Source organism: Trichoderma breve, chromosome 5 (genome assembly GCF_028502605.1).
Source record: "Trichoderma breve strain T069 chromosome 5, whole genome shotgun sequence".
NCBI lineage: Eukaryota > Fungi > Ascomycota > Sordariomycetes > Hypocreales > Hypocreaceae > Trichoderma > Trichoderma breve.
The window spans coordinates 4,159,818-4,184,943 of NC_079236.1; the positions used below are offsets into that span (position 1 = coordinate 4,159,818).

The 25,126-nt window shown below is 46.7% G+C and overlaps 8 protein-coding genes across 8 annotated transcripts; 6 read left to right on the top strand and 2 right to left on the bottom strand.

Moving 5' to 3' along the window:
- Positions 1-2,274: 2,274 nt before the first annotated feature.
- Positions 2,275-4,599, top strand: T069G_08901 (POT family domain-containing protein; the record flags this gene model as incomplete). Its single annotated transcript, XM_056176111.1, has 9 exons — positions 2,275-2,278; positions 2,342-2,572; positions 2,655-2,779; positions 2,856-3,081; positions 3,150-3,681; positions 3,737-3,851; positions 3,935-4,199; positions 4,262-4,446; positions 4,501-4,599. 9 exons carry the CDS (start codon positions 2,275-2,277, stop codon positions 4,597-4,599), a joined length of 1,782 nt encoding a protein of 593 aa, XP_056027060.1.
- Positions 4,600-6,455: 1,856 nt separating this feature from the next.
- T069G_08902 (CHAT domain-containing protein) lies at positions 6,456-9,335 on the top strand (the record flags this gene model as incomplete). Its single annotated transcript, XM_056176112.1, has 1 exon — positions 6,456-9,335. One exon carries the CDS (start codon positions 6,456-6,458, stop codon positions 9,333-9,335), a length of 2,880 nt encoding a protein of 959 aa, XP_056027061.1.
- Positions 9,336-9,415: 80 nt separating this feature from the next.
- T069G_08903 (uncharacterized protein) lies at positions 9,416-10,246 on the bottom strand (the record flags this gene model as incomplete). The annotated part of the gene is made up of 1 exon (XM_056176113.1): positions 9,416-10,246. One exon carries the CDS (start codon positions 10,244-10,246, stop codon positions 9,416-9,418), a length of 831 nt encoding a protein of 276 aa, XP_056027062.1.
- A 381-nt stretch (positions 10,247-10,627) lies between these two features.
- Positions 10,628-11,707, top strand: T069G_08904 (aldo/keto reductase family domain-containing protein; the record flags this gene model as incomplete). The annotated part of the gene is made up of 2 exons (XM_056176114.1): positions 10,628-10,942; positions 11,078-11,707. 2 exons carry the CDS (start codon positions 10,628-10,630, stop codon positions 11,705-11,707), a joined length of 945 nt encoding a protein of 314 aa, XP_056027063.1.
- Positions 11,708-13,487: 1,780 nt separating this feature from the next.
- Positions 13,488-14,623, top strand: T069G_08905 (nmrA-like family domain-containing protein; the record flags this gene model as incomplete). Its single annotated transcript, XM_056176115.1, has 2 exons — positions 13,488-13,902; positions 13,962-14,623. 2 exons carry the CDS (start codon positions 13,488-13,490, stop codon positions 14,621-14,623), a joined length of 1,077 nt encoding a protein of 358 aa, XP_056027064.1.
- Positions 14,624-16,204: 1,581 nt separating this feature from the next.
- Positions 16,205-17,571, top strand: T069G_08906 (uncharacterized protein; the record flags this gene model as incomplete). Its single annotated transcript, XM_056176116.1, has 3 exons — positions 16,205-16,569; positions 16,633-17,275; positions 17,359-17,571. The coding sequence occupies 3 exons, from the start codon at positions 16,205-16,207 to the stop codon at positions 17,569-17,571; spliced, it is 1,221 nt and encodes a 406-aa protein (XP_056027065.1).
- Positions 17,572-20,991: 3,420 nt separating this feature from the next.
- T069G_08907 (aldehyde dehydrogenase family domain-containing protein) lies at positions 20,992-22,712 on the top strand (the record flags this gene model as incomplete). Its single annotated transcript, XM_056176117.1, has 5 exons — positions 20,992-21,050; positions 21,113-22,314; positions 22,370-22,439; positions 22,496-22,624; positions 22,694-22,712. 5 exons carry the CDS (start codon positions 20,992-20,994, stop codon positions 22,710-22,712), a joined length of 1,479 nt encoding a protein of 492 aa, XP_056027066.1.
- Positions 22,713-22,837: 125 nt separating this feature from the next.
- Positions 22,838-24,270, bottom strand: T069G_08908 (FAD binding domain-containing protein; the record flags this gene model as incomplete). The annotated part of the gene is made up of 2 exons (XM_056176118.1): positions 22,838-23,918; positions 23,975-24,270. 2 exons carry the CDS (start codon positions 24,268-24,270, stop codon positions 22,838-22,840), a joined length of 1,377 nt encoding a protein of 458 aa, XP_056027067.1.
- Between the last annotated feature and the right edge of the window lie 856 nt (positions 24,271-25,126).

Genomic DNA, 25,126 nt, shown 5'->3' on the forward strand with positions numbered 1-25,126 from the left:
CTGCGAATGAGTCGGTGATATGCCTACGGCAGAAGTTGGCTTCCCTATTACCCCGCGCCCAGGTTGGCACCTTGGCACCTTGGCATCTTCTGGCATTTTTTGGCATCTTGGCATCTTCTGGCATCTTTTGGCACCTTGGCATCTTCTGGCATCTTTTGGCACCTTGGCATCTTCTGGCACCTTGGCACCTTGGCACCCTAGATCGTAGAAAAATCTCCTTTCACTTGTGCAGATTACATGTAGCGAAGGCCAGTCCTGGAACCCTACCTATCGTCCTATTGCCCAGATATGGATGATGTACATATTAACTAGCTGACAGAGTGGATGTTAATAATAAAACAAATGAACACACAAAGAAAAAAAGATACACGCCACTTCCGGGTGGCGACTACGACGTGATATCTGGTCCTGTTTTCGCCACGGACAGTTCGACTGTGCCTTGTATGCCACAACGCGCAAGAACACAAATTAGGGAGGGGTGGGCTGGTGCGGTGTCCTAAGACAAATCCACTGTTGCCTCTTTTAATATAATAGAACAAGCAATTTTGATGCGGGCGTTGGCTATCGTGATGGCGGTTATGAGAGCAGAAAAATTGCAAAAAGTGATTATGTTGCCTAGACAAAGAACCACTGCTCTTCAGGCTGTCATGGTCTCAGGATCCAACGCGATCTGGGTGAATAATTTCTGAGCTTCCAAGTGTCACACTGTCGCGAGAGCCCCATTAAAATTTCCGAGCAAGGATCCGCAGTGCAGCAACCAGTATCAATCTCAATCGTCGCCACGTCACAACATCGGCTGATCTTGTTCATAATAAGGCGGGAAGGCTACTCTTCATAACCCCGCGCGTTGTCTTTGGTAGAGACATATTAGGTCAGAATAAAATACAGCTCGCAGTCATCAAGTGAGACACACTCTTACTCCGCACAACGATACTGAAACAGCGGCATCGAGAGGTGACCAATCCTGCATTTCCACCTAACACACAATGGAATAAAACCTTGGATTCTTAGTAAGACATACTCGGAACATAAATAAGCTTGACCCTTTCTCCGAGCAGAACAAAATCAGGACCACCAGTCACAAGCAAACTTGAGAGAAACTCTTATTATAACGTTGCAATATCGAGCACGCCATTTACCTTAAAAAAAAAGTAGACATGGGTACATCTCCTCCGTAGGGAACACACCATCAAATCTGCTCAGCAAACGCCTATCGAGGCGTATACGAAGCGTAAGAAATCCAGCTGATGTGACTGGTTTCAAGGCCCCCGGATCGAGAAGATGCTACGGAACTATTTAATCCAGCTTACCGTGGCCGCAATCCTACAGGAACGTGGCCACCGTCTCGACCAGGGGGTTAGCTTATTGCGTGACAGACCTTGTTTCCCACCTAGTCCGAGGAAATGTTCCTCTTTTGGGCTAGCCCCAGCTAATCCTCAAAACTCCGTACCTAGTATTGATTACAGGACCCATTAGAAAGGGCCCTTAAACTGCGTTCTAATCATGCGCTTGCAGCCAGTACACATTCATATTATCAGTTATCTCTAGTCCGAGTAGCCTATTGCGCTGCTATCGTTTCGTACGAGTAAGAATATAGTGGCGAATTGGGCTGTTGATAGGAAAAGAGCGAGCTGGACCCCTGTCGGACTTTTATATAAGCTTGCGAGTTATCTTTGCATAGCGCGGGCCAACTATGCCAGGTTTGGCCAAGTTTGCCATGAGGAATCATCCATAGACGCACACTCCTTCTAGTTTTCCCAAAATCATACAATTACACTTGAATCATAAGTTCTTACTAGCGCAGTTTTGCATGGGGTTCTCCGATACCTTAACATTTTAGTACAAAGCAGCCGATGACCCCAAACCCTTTGTGGATTTCCTCCGCCTTGATTAGGCTGGAGCTCTTGCTAGGGCCAACACTTTAATGTTGCTTGACTCGAAAACAAACAGCATCTCGGGAGAAGCGGCACGGGAGCGCTGATTTAGGCAACATGTATGTGCGGAACATTCCAAAGTTCTGCGGGCGATAAGAAAATAGCTCACCTCAATTGTCGCTAGCATTGGAACTTTTTTCAGAACAGGGGTCTAGAATCACGAGGTCCCAGACCAGAACCTGGAGACGTGCTGATTAACTGCAGATAACAATTAACCCATGTATTTGCATGAAGGTATACAAAAGAATAGAATCGCCCGCCAGAATGGCGAGGGTAAAACGAATTGACTGTGATCGCTCTTTTCTTTTCTTTTTTTGGGAGGAAGGAAACAAAAGCAGCCATGGGTATGTGCTATGTAAGATGCTAACATCAACTTCGTGATGACTAACACGAGATCTATCATCTAGCGGACGTTTCGAAGCACGAGACCGCTGTCATCGTACCCAGCGAGAAGGAAGGTCTCGAAGACTCTAACGCCGATTTCAACCACGGCCAGAGTGTCGCCATCCTCAATCAGGATTATGAGGGAAAGCCAACTGAAGAGGAATTCGCTACTCTGCGTCGTGTCCCTGGCAAGATTCCAACAGTCGCTTACCTCCTCTGTGCTGTTGAGTTCTGTGAGAGAGCTTCTTACTATGGTACGCGTACCCGGCTAGTCGTGTTCAGCAGTGGCTTTCAGTACCTGTGAACGGAACACTGACATGTCTATGCTTTCCCTAGGATGTGCCCAGATTTGGACAAACTACATCAACCGACCTTTGCCCAAGGGCGGTAACGGTTATGGTTCCCCTGCACCTGGAAGTCAGGCTACTCAGGGTGCCCTAGGTTTGGGCGAGCAGATTGCCGTAAGACCTCACCTCTCTCTCATCAACTGCTAACCGTTTGATGTCTGTCTCCCATACTAATTTATTTCAAATGCAGAATGCTACTTCACAATCTTTCAGCTTGTTGGCTTACTGCCTTCCCCTTATTGTCGGATATCTTGCCGATACAAGATTTGGTCGCTTCCCAATGATTTTCTGGGGTGTCATCATCTGTGGTGTCGGACACGTCCTCATTGTTGCGGGTGGTGCTAAGACACTCATCGACAACGGAACTGCCAAGATCCCCTTCTTTATCGGCGTGTACATTCTCGCTATTGGAGCTGGTACGCTGCGCCCCGTATACTTGAACCCGTCCTAATCAAGGCACCTGGCTAATCTTCTTTTCTCACAGCCATGTTCAAACCCAATGTCACACCGCTCCTGCTGGACCAGATGAAATCACATGTACCAAAGGTCAAGACTCTCAAATCTGGTGAACGTGTCATCGAGGACCCTGAACACAGCGCCGAGAGAGTCATGTTGTGGTTCTATCTCCTCATCAACATTGGCGGTTTCATGTCCACAGCGACATCCTACTCGGCCAGATACGTCGGCTGGTGGTTGGCTTTCTTGCTCCCTCTCATCCTCTATCTTCCCCTGCCACTTCTGCTTATCTGGCTCAAGCCCCGTCTTGTCTTGCACAAGCCTGGCGGCTCTGATCTACCAAACGTGTTCCGTGTCATCAAGCACGGTCTGGCAAATGGCGGCATCTTCAGAATTGGTCGTAAGGGATGGTGGGACAACGCCAGGCCATCTGTTAGAGCTGAGAAGGGATTATCGCCCGAAACCCACTACAGCGATCAGTTCGTCGTCGACGTGCAGCGAACTATGCAGGCAACCGGAATGTTTTGCTTTTTCCCTGTTCAATTCTGGAATGACAACGGGTACGGTTGCTTAGCTTCTACTTACCGTCCTATTGTGCTAACCTTGCGTGTCTAGTATTGGAAGTTCCGCCAACTTTTTGGGCACTATGCTCACAGGCAACGGTGTCCCTAACGATGTTATTGGCAACTTCAACTCCCTTAGTATCATCGTACTAGGCCCGGTCCTCAATGTCAGTCGTTCCGTGTCAAGGCTGCGGTTTTGTTTGGCCGTTTTCACTTGTAAATGAGGAATATGCTAACCAGATCATTACAGTACGGATTGTACCCTCTTCTGCGCAAGGGCAAGATTCATTACGGCCCTGTTGCTCGTATCACGACTGGCTTCTTCCTCAGTACACTTGCTGGCGTTGGCTATGCTGTGCTGTGTTACAAAGCCTACCAGACCTCTCCTTGCGGTTACTATGGCTCGTCCGACCCGAGATGTGTGGATAATGGATTGGTCTCGCCAATCTCTCTGTGGTGGGAGGCCATCCCATACGCGCTCGGTGGATTTTCTGAGCTGTTCATTAACGTTCCGGGTATGTTGAAAAACTATCATCTCATATCAGTATAAGTACTAATGCATCTTATATACACATAGCCTACGGTATCGCCTATTCCCGTGCTCCGGCCAACATGAGAGGCCTGGTGTCAGCCATCAACCTCTTCAACACTGGCTTTGCATACATCATCAACCTTGCTACTACAGCTGCGATTGTGGACCCTTACCTTGTCTGGGATTTCGGCGGTCCCGCTATCTTGGGCGGAGTCGTTACAGTCGGCTTTGTATGTTTTGAAACCTTCTCGTGTTAAATTAGACTGGTACTGATTTTATTTTAGTGGTTTATCTTCCGCCATATTGACAAGGAGGAATTCGTCCTCTCAACAACCAAGACCAGCGAGGCTGAGGGTTCTGAGACCGATGAGCATACTGCGTAATTTTAGTAAGCTCAACGACAAGGCGATATGGCGATAGGTGCCTCGAGGGGGATCTAATCAAAACAAAATCAGCAATGATATCCTTCTAAATTAGCTTAAATATACTTTTAATCTTTGTTCATAATCTCGAAGATGTATAATGATGTTTCTTGGCTTTGAATGGTAATTGAACCTAAGTGAGAGGCTGCCACTAGTGTACAATGCGCATGACGAGTCTAAATTAGACCGACTGGAAGAACAAAATAGGCACAGCTGGAGTATCAAAGACGAGATTATAGGTTACAACGTAAATATTACAAAAACAACAAATGGAGGCATATGGACTAATGTGTCAAGGGGGCTGTGGCTGTAATATATACTTAGATACATTGTTTATTGGATTCATAATATGTTCGACTGCTCACCTGAGATCGTACATGTTTCTTTGGTTATTTTATACGATGCTTTCTCTGCGATATCACACGGCAAACTACAAGGGTTTTCGGCTAGAGCTTGTAATATCAAAAGTAGTGGGAACGGAATCAGGTAGCTTTGCAAATATACCGTTACAAAATCTAGCAAAAAAGCAGGGGCCTAAGTATGGCCAGACACTTGATCATTCAGCTGGGCACATAGCCAATGTAGCCAAGCGGTTGCAAAAAACCGGAAATCGCAAAATGAACACGCGCAGAAATAATAAGGAGAATACGCTTGCCATTCTAGATGGGTTTAGTGTAGTGGGTATGTGCGGATTGTCTGTTTCTGGATGGTCATTTCTCGACTCCATCTTTACAGAGTCCAGACCACTTGGTTGCGTTGACTAGTAGCTGCTTTTCCATCTCGTATAGCACCCATGGATGGGAAAAACAAATATAGCATAAGAGGTACTACTCTGCACTTGCGTACCCATAATCAAAACGTCTCATTGCCGAAATTCCATAACAAGTCGGGGTCAGTCTAATACGACTATCATCCATTAAAGCAGAGTGAGGAAAAAAAATCACGATATTAGACGATATGTACTCTTTATGGGGTAATGATACCTTGCGTATATATATATCAACTTTCAGCGCTATTCTGATGCCGGCTGTGCCATAGCGTATTCAAGGTGTGGGTGGCAATAAGCACGTCGCCCTCTCACAGAGCAGAACAATTCATTGCGGAGAGCACTGACGATCCATGCCCAGTTCAGCTTGCCTTTAAGTGCATTGCACTACTTGTGTGCTACCATATGTTTAAACAATTGGCTGTCTAGTAGCGACGATCGATACGAATTAGTCTACCCCCCCGCAAGAGACTTCATTTCTCCATATATATGGGGATCGATTGTCAACATCGCTCCACAGCTTGCCACGATCTGCTTTACCCCGCTGTTGCGCCCCGGGAAAACAGCAAGGTGGTTTGTACACTGCGTCTGGTTGCATTTGCTTTAACTATTGTTGGTATCATATCCTGCAAGCTTAGATGAAATTGTTGCGTTGTGGCTGGCTGAATGATAAGAAAACATGAGTGCAAGGGAGGGGAAACAAACTGCCAGAAAATAACATCCCCAACTTGTAAGCTCATAATAAGAAAGTTGTAAGCGAGTATCTAAAGCCGTGCAGTATAAATAGTGAACGGCAGGGAATGCTGAGCTCAGGGAATGCCTATTGTCTATGCTAGATCGAAATCGAAACAGGTAGATGATAATCACAAACATGAAGAAGCTTTTTCGAAAACTCGTCTCTCGTGAAGATGATGGGGAAGACCATACAGCGACAACAGCAGCGAGGACGACAACAACAATTAAGACCACTAAAAAAAAGGATGGCTTCTTTTCAACTTATATGTATTCGAATAAAGAACTAGATAAAGCTATCACCGAAGCGGAAGACAAAATGATGGCAACCTCTCGAGAAGACCCTAGTTTGCCCGAATACAAAGCAGCGCTCGCACAGCTGATGGCACAGAAGTACGCCGAATTATTCAAAGTGCCCATACACTCTCAACAAGTCCCGGGCTTTGTAAATAAATTGGTTAATATGACTCTCGTGCCAAGCATGTTTCGCGAAGCAATCAGTCTCATGGAGGAAGCCATTTCTACTACAGCCAAGGACAATGCACTCAACCGAGTCAAGTACTTGGGCCAATTAAGCCAGATGTACAAATTACGCCATAATCGAGTTGGGGAGTTGTCAGATCTGGAATACGCTATCAAGTATGCGGATCAAGCGATACACGAGGTCCCCGACCCAGACATTTACACGGGATATGATCGACTGCTGAGCGATGTTTCTGACATGCATATGGCCAAATTTGACTATACAGGTCAAATAGATGCTCTCAGAGACGGGATCAACAATGCAGAAAAAGCGCTGTCAATCAGCCGCGATCGAAACCCTGATCCCGATCCGATTCTGCTCGCCAAGCTTGCTGAAAATTACTTGCTTCGTTTTCATCACGATCAGCGATGGGAAGACCTCGAACAAGCACTGCAGTTAATGAGTGGAGCGGCAGCAGTAGCAGCGACAGGTACTCAAGAAGGTCATTCACAACGAGCACGAATTTGCAATGGGCTTGCAGAAGTACTCGCACAGCGGTATGAACGGCGACCTGAATACATTCATGATGTTAGGGAGGCTGTCACACTGATACAAAGCGCAATTGATGCCACTTCGACAAAAGATGTGGTACGTGTGAACTATTTGCTCAATCTTGCGTATAGGCTTCGTGAGCGCTTCGCACTAGACCAGGACATCAAAGACTTGCATGAAGGCATCCAAGCCGTGGATGATGCCATCAATTTTGCTTTACTTGGTCACCCCCGCTTTCTGGATATGCTACGATGTCGAGCCAAGTTGTTTAGTAGTCTCTTCCAGGTCACAAGTGATCTTCGTCATTATACGAAAGCCGAAGATAGTCTGAGAAAGGCTTTAGATCGCATACCCGATAATCACCCCAATCGGTGCGCTTTCCTCCTAGATAAGGCCGACCTAGTCTTGCTCAAAGAACAAGATGGGGGTAGAAGTACGCAGCTCTGGTGGGCTACTGAGATATGTTGCCAGGCCATGAATGATTGCACCAATAGTCCTCCATTGGATCGACTCAAGGCGGCATACAGAGGGGCAAGCCTGTATCTCGAGATGGGTGATTACAGTATGGCTGGTGGACTACTATGCAGGGGGATTGACTTTTTACCACGACTCAACCCACGCTCTCTTAGTAGAGACGACCAGCAGTTTATTCTTAGTCAATTCTCGGCTATGGCATCTGATGCAGCTGCATGTCTTCTCGAGGTGACAAAACAACCTGCTAGAGCCCTGGCCACACTGGAGAGTGGTCGGGGAGTCATAGCAAGCTTAATGATCAATTCACGGTCTGATGTTTCCGACCTTCAGAATAAGGATATCAGCCTATTCAACCGGTACATTGAGCTTCGAGATGCCGTGTCGAGGAACATCAATGAGTTTAGCAACGCTACTAATGCAGGAGGAGCCGCTTCAGAAAAAGCTGTGGCCAACGCTTTGTCTAGACGCGTTCAAGATGAACATGATTTACATCTTGTTGAGGAGAAGATTCGGACACTGGATGGTTTCGAAAGATTTCAACTGTCACCAACAGTCGAGAAACTCCAACATGCTGCTATTCATGGTCATATTGTTGTTTTCAACGTTGCGAAGTGGAGAAGCGATGCTATTATCGTCCCTCAACATCCCTCTACTAGTATCCGCTATGTGTCTCTGCCAAGTCTCAAGTACGATGACCTAGAAAAATTCACCCCATGGGTCACAGGGAAGGAGAAAATAGTCTCCGGACCCATCAGCACAAAAGCAGACAGGAATGGCAAAATGCGGAAACTTCTGCAATATTTATGGAGGAAAGCTGTCGCCCCGGTTTTAGAGGACCTCGGAATCAACACGAAGCAGGGTTCCGCAACCGATGAGCTCCCGCGGATTTGGTGGGTTATGAGTGGAATCATGTCTGTCTTCCCCCTTCATGCAGCAGGCGAGGACTGGGGAGGAGAGTCTTCGTTTGAGAACACAGCGAGCCACGTTATCTCGTCTTACATACCCACAATCAAAGCCTTGCAATACGCTCGTGACAAGAACGTCAGGAATCTATCGGAACGAGGTCAGAGCTTTTTGATCGCTAGTATGCCCGAGACAGAAGGAATGAGGCCTTTAAAAGTCTCAGGAGAAGTCGCAGCAGTTAAGGGTTGTGCTGCTTCTTTTCAAGTTGATAAGGTCGTCGCAGTTGATACTCCTTCAAAGGAATCAGTCTTGGAAGAACTCAAGTCAACACGCATAGCACATTTCATTTGCCATGGTGCTCTCGACATCAGCAATCCTTCTGACAGTTGCCTACTCTTCAAACAAGATGATGTCGATGGAAAGGCTGGACGTTTAAGGGTTCGGGATGTCGCAGCCTTATCCATGGAGCATGCGCATATCGCATACCTTTCGGCATGCTCGACAGCAGAGACAGCGGATAAAACACTTGTCGACGAAACAATCCATCTCGCAAGTAGCTTTCAATTAGTTGGCTTTCCGCATGTTATCGGCACTACTTGGGAAGCAAATAATACCGTCGCCGAAAAGATCGCAAGGAATTTTTATACTTTTCTAATCGACCAAGAGCGAGCGTTTCCACAAGATGATAGAAGCGTTGCTTACGCTTTGCACAAGGCTGTAAAAGCTTATTGGAGTCAGTCTAAAGGAAGATTTCAACCGAGCGATGATGTTATCGCGTGGGCACCATTCATTCACATTGGCATGTAGCTAGTTGCTCTCTATAAGAGGCCATTATAGGGGCACACTAACTGAGGATAATGGGAGGACAAGATAAGATTCAGCCATATTCACACAGAAAAAACTTCACCGGGCGCAATTTCTTCGTCTTCATCGTTCTCGTCAACCTCATCATCAAGATTAGCCTCAACCACCTCGTCTTCATCATCCTCGCCTCTATTTTCTGAAGCCATTACCCAACAATTATCCGATTGCATTCTAGCATGTTTGATGTCCCTGCGTAAGAAGAATTTGAAGGTGATCTTCCGATAACAAAATGCAAATATTCGTTCTCCTGGTGCTTTGATAATCTCGGTGTCTAGACCACCATGACCATGTTTTGCGCTGATTCCGGCGTCCAAGTCGATGCCAGGGACTGCGACACCTGTAGTCGCAGTCACAATGTCGTTTACGGGGATCTTAGCGTCAAAGCTCTCCATTCGGGATTCTTGATTAACTCTGCCAATTGTGGCATCTACAACGGTGTAATAGGCAGTGATAAAGTAGAGAGCTTTGGTGCCGTTCTCGATCTCATTTTGAAACCATTCCTTTGCGTCGTCATCGCCACTACAGATGCGATTGAATAGAGCCTTTGGCTGTGAGAGTTCGTAAAGTTTGGTCATGCATTTGGAAAGCATGTTCATGTTGACATTCTGGCCCTCGTATGATGCTGAAAGGAGATTTGTAAGTTGGGCTGAGATTGATGAGTTGTTGCTGGTAAGAAACAGTCGGCCAAGGCTGTCTTGCTCTTGCAGAAGAATATCTGGCCCTCCTATTTTAACTGGAAATTTGGTGCTGGAGAATGCATCTTGATGCGGCTGACGAATATTGGGGACAATGCTACCAAGTTGGACGGCGTCACGCACTGGTGCCACAGCAGGTATAAAGAATTTCTTCGCCATGACCCAACAATTGATGTAGGAATAGAAAGGGAATGAACCACAGTGATGCTAGAGTGGTGGGTAGGAAGGCGGCGGCAATAATATATAACAGTGGTAAGGCTCACCTTATTCCAGACTCACATTCGTTATTCTGGGAATGTAAGTTATTTAATTGGTCTACAAAAGGATACTAGGCACTTAATCAATCATTTGCTATATTAAATATTGAGATGTTGAGGCAATTATTCACACACGTGAATACTTGGTTATTCACCTCAAATGCAACCCCGCACTTCTCATCCCTGCCTTCAGCTGCCTCATTCCTGGAACTTACACCATTACGGTAGATGTCTCAGCCCGCCACGGGTTACTCTCGACTAAATCTTCTAACCGGTATTTGCCATGTCTCCTCCTACTCAGCCAGTAGCCGCCGTCTTTGGCGGAACACGAATAGGCAACAGAGAGCTATTCATGCCCCATACCCAGCTCGAGACATTCTTAACAACGCTAGCTCAGCACCACGTTACCAAAATTGACACAGCACAGGCGTACGGAAATTCTGAAGTTACACTTGGCAGAATCCAGGCGGGCAACAGATTTGTCATTGACACAAAATGGAGCCCTTCTTCATGGACCGAATCCAGCACGCCCTGGGCCACCAGCGAGCGCATTATACGCTCTGCCGAGGAAAGCATCTACAAGTTAGCAGTTGACCAAGTAAGTAGAACCCTTGCCAGCCCTCCATACAAAGTCATCTTTCTTGTGCACAAACAATGTCAAGGACTTTATTACGATACTTTACCTATATTCTGCTGTTACTGATGCTAATTTCATCCAATTATTGCCCAAAAGATTGACATATTTTACCTTCATAGGCCAGACCCAATGACACCAATTTCCGAAACCCTTGCGGCAGTAAATACCATTCACAAGCGTGGCGTTTTCCGCCGATTTGGGCTATCAGGCTTCCCTGCCACAGAGATTGAAGCTATATACAATCACTGCGCCGATCACAGCTATCCTCTCCCCGTCGTTTACCAGGGTAGCTACAATCCATTGAATAGACATAAAGAAACTGCCCTACTTTTGACCTTGCGCAGACTGGACATCTCCTTCTATGCGTACGGTACTTCAGCTGGAGGATTTCTCGGCAAAAGTGTGGCACAAGCAAAAGAACTGGCCAACAATGGTACCTATGTCTCAGCGACCTGTCGGCCGTATTTGCGCGATGCCAACTTTTTGGAGATGCTAGCACAATGGAACACTATTGCAGCAATCGAAAGAGTGAGCCCAGCTGAGCTGGCGTATCGCTGGGTGGCGTACCATTCAGCATTACGCTCAGACAACGGTGATGCATTTATCATTGGTGCTAGTAGCCCTGAACAACTAGACGAAACACTCAGTGGCATTGAGAAGGGTCCACTCAGCGGCAATGCATGTGTTTCTATTCATGAAATATGGGAAAAGGTAAAAGGAGAATGAGTTGCCAGAAGGCATATAGCTTAGTTTACAGTTATTACAATCAAGACTTGGAAAGAAAGCTAGCCTATTGAGTCACCATGTTAAACATCATGTTAAGAGTGAACACAGGATATTAGGAAGAGGGCGCGGTAAGTCTACCCGCATGTGATCCATGCCATAATTGAGATTATTTACACCGAACCCAAGAAAAGTTTTCTATTCGCCACTTACTAGAAACGTCTTCTTTGCTTATCTTCGATAGCGGCAATATATATCGTATACCTAGAGAAATGTCCTCCGGCGTGGAAATGCGCCACTGTCAGACACGTGGAAAGGACATTCACTGTAACATCATAGTATATAGGTCTCACTCGCTAAATTGGAGTCAATCACTTAGAGTCTGGGATAACAAATGAATGCGTACAAGACGTTTGCCCAGGTTCCGGTGGGCCGGGAACAGGTATGGCAATATCGTTTCATTCTTCGAATTATTTACCTGGTCTTTAGAACACTAGGATTAAGTAGACTTAATCCGTCCAACTATTTCAAGCTCGGCATGAGAAGGGAGGAATGCTCTCCAGGAGACGATATCTCGCTCGCTGCGCGTTACGTACATGGATTGTGCATGGAACATAAAGAGCATAGCCAAGAAGATCTGGTGCTCTCCGTAGGGTGTATGCATACTGATATCAGAGTGCAAGATGGATAATTTCTTTGGCTTTTTCAGTATATCTTTTCCACAATAAATGCTGGGGGCTAGTAGCCTAAAAATACCATCAGAAATGAGCAATCAGTAGAGAAGTATGACAAGAGAGTGGTAGATGAAGTGGATATTTATGTGATTTCAGGTGACCGAATCACATTCAGGCCGATTCCACAACACCTCCTGAAGACGCGTTATCTTCGAGTCGATTGCATCTTCGATAGTCTGGTGGCTACCTTGCTTCAGCTGCGGTAGCGTCGTCAATATGAAGATTGTGAAAATCTTCAACAGGAGGCAGAATTATTAAAAGGAAATTGTTGAATGAGTCAGGCGGATTTCGGAATGAATAACTAGGCCATAGAAGTCACGATATGATCAATATTTATCATGGATATTTCCTTCTCCACATACATGCCCATGAATTGGCGGGAGATTTGCGAATCACGTAGCTGGATCGCAGAAGACCGTCCAAGATAAAGGCTCTGGAGCTGATCACAGATGAATGCGCCTAGAAAACACGGCGTCTGATTCCAATGCTCATTGTCTTGTCGCCCGTCACTTTGCAATCTATGCGTATGCCCAGCTCGTAAATCATGCGGATATCGTAGCTTCTGTAGAGCCGACCTTTTGATGTTGGGCCCAGAGCATTAGACGTCCATCCAAGCAAGAAGAATCCACGTTCCTATTGACATTCGCCAAATGTTCCCCAACGGCCGCCATTACCGCAAGTACTACAAACGCTATGCCTTGCTACGAGTGGTTGCTATGACTAGCCCATCTTTTTGGGTCAGAATGGCAAAATTCTGACGGGTGACACCCCGTGGCTGACAAATGTTTTTATCAATAGAGGCATTGACAGCAACAAAACTGTCAGAAAGCTCTTAATTAGCACCTAGCTGAATGCTTAGGGACAATGAATGAGATTATTAACAATACGGTCTAAATGTGATTAGTGTCGTAGGTCATAAATTTCGGGTAGAAAGATTCAGTAGCACGAGATGCGCTGCGGCGTCTATAAGAGCAGCAACCGGCAGTAAAGCGGCTCATGCAAAACTTTACTACTGTCATCACCTTTTTGCCCTGTTTAATCCATCGACAATGACGACACCTTTAAATATCCTTATTCTAGGCGGTGTTGGGGCTCAAAATTCTCATGTCGCCAAAGAACTTGCTGTCGCCGGCCACAAAGTACGCATTCTTACTCGCGATACACAGAAAAGGGGGGCCAGGGAGCTGGCTGCTTTGCCAGGCATCGAAATCGTCCAGGGTGACACGTATGACGAGGAAACCCTGGAAGCTGCTCTCAAAGGTATCCAGTCCGTATATGTGAACACAAACGGTTTCGCTATCGGCGAACGGAGCGAAATATACTGGAGTATTCGTATCTACGAGATTGCATATTGGGCAGGAGTGAAACATTTCGTCTATAGCACACTTCCATACGTGTCCAGGAGAAGCGGGTTTAATCCCAAATTTCGCGTTCCCTTCGTTGATGGCAAGGCTAAGTTTGCGGGTAAGTTTTCCATAAAGAAAACTCATGTATTCATGGCTAACTTGTATGTTCTGGTACAGAGTATCTCAAATCCCAGCCGACGAATCCTATGAACTGGAGCTTAATAGAGAGTGGCCCATACGCTGAGGATAACTTGTACCGCCGACCTCCTACTTATGACGAAAAAACAGGGGAGTGGGTTTGGAGAATTTACCTTGGCGAAGGTGGGTGTTACCCACTCGTGGATTTGCCAGACTTTGCTTGGTTTGCTCGATATATACTTGAGCACCCAGAAGAGTTTCGAGGCGACCTTCTAAGCGTGGGAATAAAGCACACTTCCGGAAAAGAACTGGCTGAGGCTCTCACAGTGACCACAGGCAAGCCATCTCGATATGTGCCGTTAACTAAAGAGGAATTCCTTCAGGATGCGCCACCTATTAAAATTGGTGCGGCTCATTCGCCGGGTTATGATGATCCCACGCTATGGACAGCCCAGCAGATGTTTCTTCATTGGTCCACGGCTTGGATAGACAGTGTCGGCAACACAGGTTTGTGGACAAGAGATTATGAGCGCCTCGACAAACTCAAGCCGGATCGTATCAGGACCGTTGCAGAGTGGATGAAATCGGTGGGCTATGATCCTGAGAAGCCGAAACATTTGGTCAATACGGGTATGACAGTTGCTGGAGTCGGCGAGATATTTTTGTGGGGGGAAGATGCTTCTGAACAGGACAAGGACTAAACCAATACTAGCCCACGATCAGTTGGGTATTGTATGCGAGAGAATTTACAAAATACTATGCAGAACTTATTATACTACTATTGGCAAACCTTTGCTGTAATTGCCTAGGTATAACAAACTACCCGAAGTGATTACCACGGCACTACGACATGCCATCAAATCGTCCATGGATGGGCACACAAGCCGTAAGGCCGAGAGTTTGGTTATAGCCCAGGGCATTGCTGTTCCTTTCAGAAATGGAGCGAGTTGGCGGAATAGGTTTACTTTGTCTTATTCAGGATGAATTAGCCTCCACGTAATACATATAGGGTATCTCGTGCCATGATCGCATTTAGTGATACGACAACAACTGAGTGGATTGCCATCGTGGTCTCGCTTCCAGATTCTAGGCAAAGTCTTAGCGATTTCTATTCCAAATTACTCCCTGTCTCTCTGTAGCGCTAGTCGCAGTCCGAAACCTCGCAGCAATCCTATCGGAAACAGATGGTGTTCATCATAGCGTGTCTCAGTTGCCAAGTATATAATTTGCCAGCATAGATAATTTTCAGTGGACTAAATTTTTTCCCAGCTAAAGTTTCTCCGTCCACAACTAGAACAGACTGAATTTTTGCACAGACAGGAATACGCACAGCATGGTACATCATGAACCACCTTTGCAACTTGACTATGCAATTTTACTGTCTGATGACTGCCTGATCTTGTCATGAATCCTTGACCGCAGGGTGGAGGCCCATGCTCTTTCAAGAGTCTCCTGACGACCACATTCCTGTAGAAGAAGTAAGACAAGAGACCTCTCAAATCAACGTCTTTGAGCCCATCATTCAGCTCAAGGTATTGAAATAGACCCAGCCACAGCCCCCGAGATAGGCAAACTTGTAGTTGAGAGCAAGTTGTACATGATACCGCCCATTCTGACGGTGAGGGTGGTATCATATCGAGAGGTGGTGGCACGCGCCCAGCCGGACTCCGCTCTTGAATCCTGCATTAGTGAGAGCAGGCTGTATCTGTCTTCTCTTCTGAATCGATAATACGTAGTTCATTAATTAAGCTAGCTTGGATGTTTGATTGTTAAAATTCCTCGGAAATTGTCATAGGAGCACCCAATTCAGCTCTGTGCTCATGCTGCTATGTAGAATTCGGTCTCTAGTACATGATAGAAAAACGAAAGGCTGCTGTTTAATATATACTAAGAAAAGATTTAATACGGAAAAGCATCATACATTTCGTTTGAAAGTACTTAGTAATTTGCAATTACCTACAAGAGCTTCAATTTCATGACATTCAAGGCTCTTGCTTTTTAATTAACTGGCTTGCGTATCTTACGTGAGCTGTACAGTAGGAATACGCTGAACGCTGCCAGGCGTATACGCACAACGCTGTCGGCGATTACGCTAAACGCAATATACCGAACACGCACTGAATACGGTGATGAAAGCCAACGAACAAGAAAAGCGGTTTGCGGCATCAGAACGAGTATAAGAAGGGAGTCTTGCCACCAAAAATCATATCTGATTAGCACAGAGAAAGCATTCGACATTCACACGATCTCTATTGTAAACTCACTGCAAAACAACGCACGCAATGGGCGGCATTCTCCCTCTCGTTTCATTTGGGGCTCTGGTTCTTGCTTCTACCACAGCGAGCACCCCTACCGGCTCCGCTACGACCCTAACCACCAAGCTATGCGTCCAACTCCAGATTCCAGTCCATGTGGTGGCCACCAACTACCACTATGACCAACCCCGTGTTGATAGCAGTATTGACGCCATGGACTGGACCGTGAATGTTACTACTTGGAGCAGTTCCAACTTCACTGAACGTATTACTGAACGCGTGGATGTTAACAAAACATTCAATATCGGTGCGCAATTGTGCGTGCCGTCCCGGAAGACCAGTAAAGCAGGCATTTTGCAAATCGCAACCCCTGGGCTTGGGTTTGGCAAAGAGTTAGCAACGAATCTTATGACGAAAACCAACTATGGCAGCCCGCTGATAAGTCCTTGATCTAGATACTTCGACGTAGAGGTTGATCCACAGCAGTACTCCTACGTTGATGCCGCTATCAACAAGGGTTACTCCGTCCTTTCTTACGACCGACTTGGCACCGGTGCATCTGAGAAGCCAAATGCTTATGACGATGTTCAGATTCCAGTGGAAATTGAAATCTTGGCAGGCCTGACTAAAATCGCCCGCGGTGGAAAGCTGTTGAGTTCCTCCAATGCATCGTCAGCCATCAGCAACGCAAGCGCCAAGTTCGACTTCGTACCTACCAAAATTGTCCATATCGGCCACTCGTTCGGCTCATATATAAACTCGCTCATGCTTATCAACTACCCCGATATCATTGATGGCGCTATTTTTACAGGCCTTTACCCTAACAGCATAGAAGCCACCAACCCGCTCAACGTCTTGAATTACAATCACGCATTCGCTAAAGAGAGCGACCCCGTCCGTTTTGCCAAATATGGCTCGGGTTATTTCGTTTTGGATAATGAGGAAACTCTCCAGAAGCTGTTTTTCCAAAAGGCCACTCTGGACCCAGCTCTGCTTACTTATGCCGACAGCATAAAGCAACCCGAGGCCATAGGCGAGTACTCATCCGAAGATGACAACCCGCTTGCACCCGCACCCGATTACAAAGGCCCGTTAATGGTAAGTAGAGAGCAGAATCGCACTTTGGCTGTCTCTCAAACGTTTAGATAACACCAAGACGACTGACTCTTTTTCTCCTACAGTTTTTTGTTGGCGAGTTTGATAACTTCATCTGTAATGGCAATTGCAGCGGTATCTACAGCGAAGCCTTTGCTCGCCAGATTTATCCAGGCGTGGGCGTAGACGACCTTATCTATTACCTGCAGCCCAATACAGGTCATGCCTCAATGTTGTCGACAAATGCTTCCGCTGGCTATGAGGTTATGCTAGGGTTCTTGGATTCTCGAGGGTTGTAATTAAGTAACACTATTTATTTACATACCTGCTTAGGTAGCCTACAGACTGCTTTATTTTATTAGTCTATGTCATAGCTAATATATATATATATCTGTCTCAAGTCAAATCTTTTGTTGAACTACTCCAAGAAAAATTATTTCAAGATGACTATTTATCTCTAATAGCAGCATTTAAGTAGCTACTTCATTAGCTGTTTTCATGATTTCTTGATACCTTTGCTTAGTTTAGTGTTACAATAGCTATAATAGCCAGCTATGGCAACAAAGGGCTTGCGAAGTCCTATAGCTTAGAATAGACCAACTAGCTTCAACTGTTCAATAGTCTAACTTATTTTCTTTTTGTCAAAATATACCAGTAACATCCCTGGCATCAAGGAGTTGGAGGTATGTCGCTGGATTGAATAGCGTTAATAAAATGCTAAACAGGAAGTAAAGAAGATTATTTACCTGCAGCCTTCCAACGATGACTATTCACTCTTAGACTCTGCTTGATATCATGAATTGCATTTTTAGCGTCCTCCGAGTCTGACTTTTGTAAAATTTGGGAATAAACGATGGCGGAGCGATAGAACGCGTCGTGGCAAAATGGGGATATGTCATCATTTCCACTTAGCCCTGTTCGAAGAATGTGATGTGAGAGGATCAGCATATCTGCCGCTGTAGTTATTTGAACTTCTATTACGGAATTCGCCTCCACCGGGGACTTGTTCTGATTAATCCAAGCTATTTCTTGGTTAAGAATGAGTCGTGCGCTATAAACATTAATGCTTGATCAATAGAATAGGATCTCTCTGATGCAATACCTATGGCATATCGTGGTGGGACAGCAGACTTCAATACCTCGTTTTGCACCCTCCTGTAGCGTAACCTTTGTCAAGGCGGCAATTGTGCTATCGAGTATTTGTACTTCATGCTCAAGGATACGATGATCACTTGCTTGAGGACCAGTATATCTGAGCACCTTTCCCAGCAAATAGGCTGCTTGAACTGTCAGGCAAAATCGACCCATAGCCTCTGTGGGAGGAGAAGAAATGACAAGTGGAGGGTTGGGAGGTGGATACTACGTCGATGTTAGTAAACCTGCGAGGCGCGAGAAATTGATGGCATGAGATTAGTCTTCAAGAGCGCATACCCCCATTTCCCAGAGCTTGTCATCCATTGGTAGCACGCTCGTGTTACTCGGCTCTTTGATCAATAGAGCTCGTTCCGGGCAACCGACGTTCAAGTATCTATGTCACCGTCAGCAGGCATCTCCTTGCAAATTTCCCACGTCTTGAATACCGATCTAGAATAATAATAGTCCACCATGTCCTTCTCTCCTCCTCCGAACCATCCGGTTTAGATGAGCAGAAGGAATCAATTGTTCGATCGATGCCGAGTGCAATGCCATATCTGGCGCAGTAACCGACTGTTAAATAGGCTGAGGGATAGATAGCTTGCCCGAGTTCATATATCGCAACGAGAACAAGTGCTTGTAGCGTTCTGAATGTCAAGCTACCACTTAATTCTACCTCCAAAAGAGCTCTCTTGAGGCTACAGTAGGTAGCAGAAGTCGCATTGGCATCGGGCTCTGTTGTGATGAGCTTTATAGCAGCTATGAGAAGAACATTTTCACAGCGACGTTCACCGAGAGGATTTAAAATCCTTTCCAGGAAATTCCTTCTACATATAAACGGTGCCCATGGGTAATTGTAACGAAAGAAGGCCTCGGTGAATTCCCTCACAGTGGCCACATCCTCGACGAGAGACACTAAGTCAGGGCTGATGGGTAGATTTGCGTCTGCTAAACTGCCTACAGACCGCCAGAACAATGCTGAGTCGGTGAAATATACGGCAGGGAACCCATTTTTGTCCGGTTGGCCTTTGGCGGTGGTGGTCGACGGAGCTCCTTTCGGAGATTTGGGTGAGGTTCCTGGAACCGAGCTGTTCCTCGTGTTCTTATACACGCAGACACGATCATATCTGGCCAGTGAAATTAGTGTGCTATGTTAGCAACTCTGCGTGACGGAGCCACCCACCGCTGACAGAGTGAACACCGGGGTTGGCGCCTATCGCATTTCTTTTTCTGGTGCCGACATGTGGAGCAGGAGTACCGCGATAGTCGGCCAGACTGTGTACGTTTGTCATCCATTATCACCATTATTCAGATGTCCGAGAGACCCGTCGTCTCAAGTAATCTCAAAATGTATGGATGAAGGATGGACAGGCCGCATGTAGGAAGTCTATCACGTCAAGAGCTTGAGTCGATCGGATATTTAAGGCGGGGCGGACAAATGGTCGGGGGCGAGCTAAATAATTACCGACCGCCAATGCGAAGTCCGATCACTATGACGCAGCGGGCTGCTTCTCAAGAGCATCCAGTGGCGAGTCATATTGCTGCGTTTTGTATTAACCGAGGTTCTCAATCCCAAGAGTCCGCGTTCGGCTGGTATTACTGTACTGTTTGGTACAGTACGGTACTACCCGTTAGCTAATGGATGCAAGGCGGAAAGAGATAGATTATTAAAGATGAAGATTAGGTTGATCTCATCTCTCTCTGCCCCATGACATCAAATAGCATCGGGCATGGGATCATTCAGCGGAGACATCGCCACGTGCTCCTGTACCGTGGTTATCTGAGATTTGTCTGCAGCTATTCAGGTGCATGGTCTTAAATAATTTTCGACATATTCCCCTGCAATTGTGGCGTATGATGAAGTTGGCACACGACTACATGAACTGAATTTACTGCCCTAGGGTAGTACCATATAGAACCTTAAGCTTCTCAAGGAGTGAGCTGTAGAGATTAGACTGAGAAAGTAAGAAAAAGGTGCAACTACATCAGATTTGGACCTCCCCTACCGCTACTGTGAAAAGCTATAAAATATGTCGTAATATAGCACGAATGATCTGTGCCTGATGATATTCGACGTCAAATCTGGCGTATTATTCAGATGCAATCGTTTGGGGCCACAGCACGTCTACCTGCAGCAATCCTCATCCAGCAGTGCGTAGCGGAGTCCGGTCGGCATTGGTCGGACTTTCACCCCGACTGCTTCTCCTACTGCGCTTGTCCCCACTCCCGCTGCTCCCGCTGTAATCCGGGGAATCTTCCGTGTCTAAAAGATGTAAGTAATGGCATATTACAAACCAAAAGACAATGACGGCATGCCATGGCGTCTTCTATACTCAAAGCAATAGTTTTGAGAGAAGGCTGCAGAGAGCAAATCTGCTATATATACCGGTCGCCTTGACCGTCAAGTCTGTTTGGCTTCATCTTCTTCAGCATCATCTCCAATCAACAAGCATCTTCAATCAACAAGCATCTTCAATCAACAAGCATCTTCAATCAACAAGCATCTTCAATCAACGAGCATCTTCAATCAACAAGTATCGCTATTCAACAATAGAACAACTTTATCCCTTGCAACAATACTCACAATGGCACTTTTTACAACTATCAAGACTCCTACTGCAACATATGAGCAGCCCCTTGGCCTGTGAGTACCAAGGTTCCCCGATTCTACTCACTTTGATCATTTATTCTAATGTTTGCTGCCAGCTTCATCAACAATGAGTTCGTGAAGGGAACTGAAGGCAAATTAATTGAAACTTACAACCCTGCGGATGAGAAACTCATTACTTCTGTCCATGAAGCCACAGAGGTGGATGTTGATATTGCTGTTGCTGCGGCACGCAAGGCCCTCGAAACCACATGGCATCAAATCACCCCATCTGAGCGCGGTCATCTGCTCATGAAGTTGGCGGATCTTTTCGAACGCGATTTCGAAACTCTTGCGGCTATTGAGTCTCTTGACAACGGCAAGGCACTGAGCCTGGCGAGGATCGATGTTGCCGGCGCTGCTGGTTGCCTGCGATACTACGGTGGCTGGGCAGACAAGATTCACGGTCAAACAATCGAGACGGATCCCAACTCCCTCAACTACACTCGTCATGAGCCTATCGGCGTCTGCGGTCAGATCATCCCATGGAACTTCCCTCTTCTTATGTGGGCTTGGAAGATCGGCCCCGCGGTTGCGGCTGGTAACACTGTCGTTCTCAAAACTGCTGAACAAACTCCTCTTTCTGGTCTCTACGCGTCCGCATTGGCAAAAGAGGCCGGATTCCCCGCTGGTGTAATTAACACTATTTCCGGCTACGGTCGTGTTGCCGGATCCGCAATCTCCAGTCACATGGACATTGACAAAGTCGCCTTCACCGGCTCTACCCCCGTCGGACGAACTATCCTCCAAGCTGCAGCGAAGAGCAACCTCAAGAAGGTGACTTTGGAACTCGGCGGTAAATCACCAAACATTATCTTCAACGATGCCGACTTAGACAATGCTATCAAATGGGCCAACTTCGGTATCTACTACACTAGCGGACAGATCTGCTGTGCAGGCTCTCGTATCCTCGTGCAGGAAGGCATCTATGACGAATTTGTCAAGCGATTCAAGGAGCGAGCACTACAGAACAAGCTTGGTAACCCTTTTGACGAGCAGACTTTCCAAGGTCCTCAGGTCTCACAGCTACAATTCGACCGGATTATGGGATACATTGAGGCTGGTAAGCAGGGTGGTGCGACTCTTGCTTTGGGAGGTGGACGATATGGTGACAAAGGTTTCTTTATTGAACCTACTGTCTTTACCGATGTGACACCAGATATGAAGATCGCCCAGGAGGAGATTTTCGGTCCTGTTGCAGCCATTCAGAAGTTCAAGGATGAGGAGGAGGCTATCAAGATTGGAAATAACAGCAACTATGGTAAGTAAAGTCTACTGCTATCATCCGGGGCATTGTACACTAACGTCAAACTTAGGTCTTGCGGCTGCTATCCATACTAGCAATGTCAACACTGCGATCCGCGTCTCAAACGCTCTACAGGCAGGGTATAGTTAATAATCTTCTTCGTTGTATGGAACCAACCAGCTAACGATATTCACAGTACTGTCTGGATCAACCAATACAATATGCTGTCCTACCAGACTCCATTTGGTGGATACAAGGAGTCGGGTATTGGCCGTGAGCTTGGTTCCTATGCCCTTGAGAACTACACCCAGGTTAAGTCTGTTCGGTATTCTTTGGTTAATGCTCCATTTTCTTAAACATGTTTAAGTAAGTTGGTGCAAGGCGGTTGACATAGATGCAAGGTTGAAGAATAGAACAATCTAGACGCAATAATATCGATTTGACTATGGAGGCAGATTGAATCATAATGCATTTCCACCGTACAAAATGTTATGTAAAGCTCCTTGATTAGTGTAGCATTTCAGACTTGTGATTCCAATCAGTTGATGACTGCAAAGTCGCTCGACGTCATAGGCTGCGTCCAGGGGACTTTTCCATTCAACTCCTCCTCGCCATTGATGTAATCAAAAACGGGGGTCTTTGCAATGCCCGCAGCAGCCCGAGAATATATACATTTTTCGATGGTGCGATTCGATATGACATAACGGTCTACAAACTTGACAAGCTGTCCTTGCCAAGTGGCCATTGCGGTGACTTGGCCGGAGCCGACGCAGCCAGCGATAACGGCATCAAAGCGGGTGCCTTGATAGGCCTTGAAGGCAGCTGATAGTTGTGCCGTAGTTGGGATACTGTGGACGCCGCCGATGGATCGGAACATGTTAGCCAACTCATTGGAGAGAGTGACGACGTCAACGATGCCATTGTTGCATCCAGCGCCAGTGCTGGGGGTGAACTTGTGCGCCGCATCGCCAGAAAGCACGATACGCCCAGCGTGTGACCAGTGTTGGACGACACCCTCCTCGAGGTTGATCATCCCAGCGCCCCTGCCATCGCCGACGCGTGCATTGTAGGCGTCGCGGATCGTCAATCCGCGTGAGATGGGTAGGTGACCCCAGCGGCTGACCAACGCCTCTTCGTCGGCGGTGCTGTAACGGATGCGCTCACGGGTTGGCTTGTCCATACGCTCATAGATGCCAATAACGGTGGTGTCCTCGCCAGCAAACAGCTGGACAGCGACGTCACGCCCGTGAGTCTCGTTGGCGTCTCCAGGGTGCAGATCGCCCTGCGTGGGAAAGCGGATCCAGAGAGCACGGTAGGTGGTCAGGAATGGCTGTTCTTCGTTGACTTGAGAATTCTCGGGGCCTGAAGTCTGGCTTGCTTGGAGAGCGAGTGTGCGCATCTGGTCACGTACAACGCTATGGGCACCATCTGCTCCGACAATGATGGATCCGTTGTATGAAGTCCCATCACGACAAAGGACAGTTACATCGTCATCTGTGATGGAGATGCTGGAAACGCGCTTGTTAGCGAACATTTTGGCCTTGCTCTCATCTGAGAGTGAATCGTAGAGGACAGCGGTAAGATCGTGGCGGCTGACGGCTCTGAGGGAGCGGCCATGGCTATTGAGTTTGTTAACGCATGCACCACAATGTTACAACGAGAACCAATGTCATACTTTTCACTGATATGTACAAAAGCCTGGCTGGTGCCCAGATCCTTCCCATTGTGGTCCCGGCGTTCAATTTGAGCCAACGGTGAACTAACGGCATCGAAGGCAGGGAGAAGTCCAAGCTGGCCCAGGACACGCAAGCCCATAGGGTTTATGACCAGGTTAGAACCGGCGTCGAGTACAATACTGGGCCGGCTTTCGAGCACAACGAAATCGATACCAGCACGGGACAGGGCATGGGATGCAACAAGCCTGACGGGGCCGCCACCAACAACAATGACTTTAAACCCTGTGGGGCTCATAGTGTATGGGGTCGAAGCTGAAGCCGACGTTTTATGAAAAGACCCTGAGCAGTACTCTTGGGGTTCGGAAGGAGTTCTTCGGACGTTTTGGAAAGGAGTGATGGTGTTGACGGTCACAATGTGGGTGACCTGTTATCGAGATGTTCTTGATGATCAGAAGTGGTTTGGAGAGATAATAGCCCGGGGCGGCCATACTTATATAAGAAAGATACTTCATCTACAGCTGGGTAAAGGGGTGGTCGGTAAGCCCGTTCTTGTAGCTGGCTTGACTACGAATTGCGGTTAACTTACATGGCTCGCACTCGTATTGCTAGTTTGTGCGCTGCATATTCGTCATAATACTGCTAACTGAAATGGGTCGAGGGAGCCGATGATAATTCTGACGGTAAGATAAAGTCTCCCAAGGACTAAATTGCTCCGCCCCGGTACGCGCGTTGGGACTTCCTCGCTCTTGGCGGTTGTGCCTAAGCCTTGGTTTCTCAAGTCCACCTTTTAGGCACTAAACAGACATCTCACGCTCCCTGTCCGGGTTGGAGATGTGGGAGGGATCATGGGGCGTATTTAGGGGTTGGTAATAACTGGATGATATAATCTATTCTTTTTCTATGGAACCGATTGGTTCGTCTTACTTTCTTTGACATCCAAAGAGTATCCAACTCGTGGAGAGTTATCGTGTGCGAAGAATGAACTACCATTAGTTTATGCATGAGGATGACCTTAGAGTTATATAAAGTCGGGTGGAAAGGCAAGATACAGCGGCGTGAATGGATATCTTTGACTACTAAAGCCTTGTAAGAGTTTCAAGGTGCCCGTCTCATGAAGTAATGTATAGTAGTATAGGTCTCTCCTAATCCGA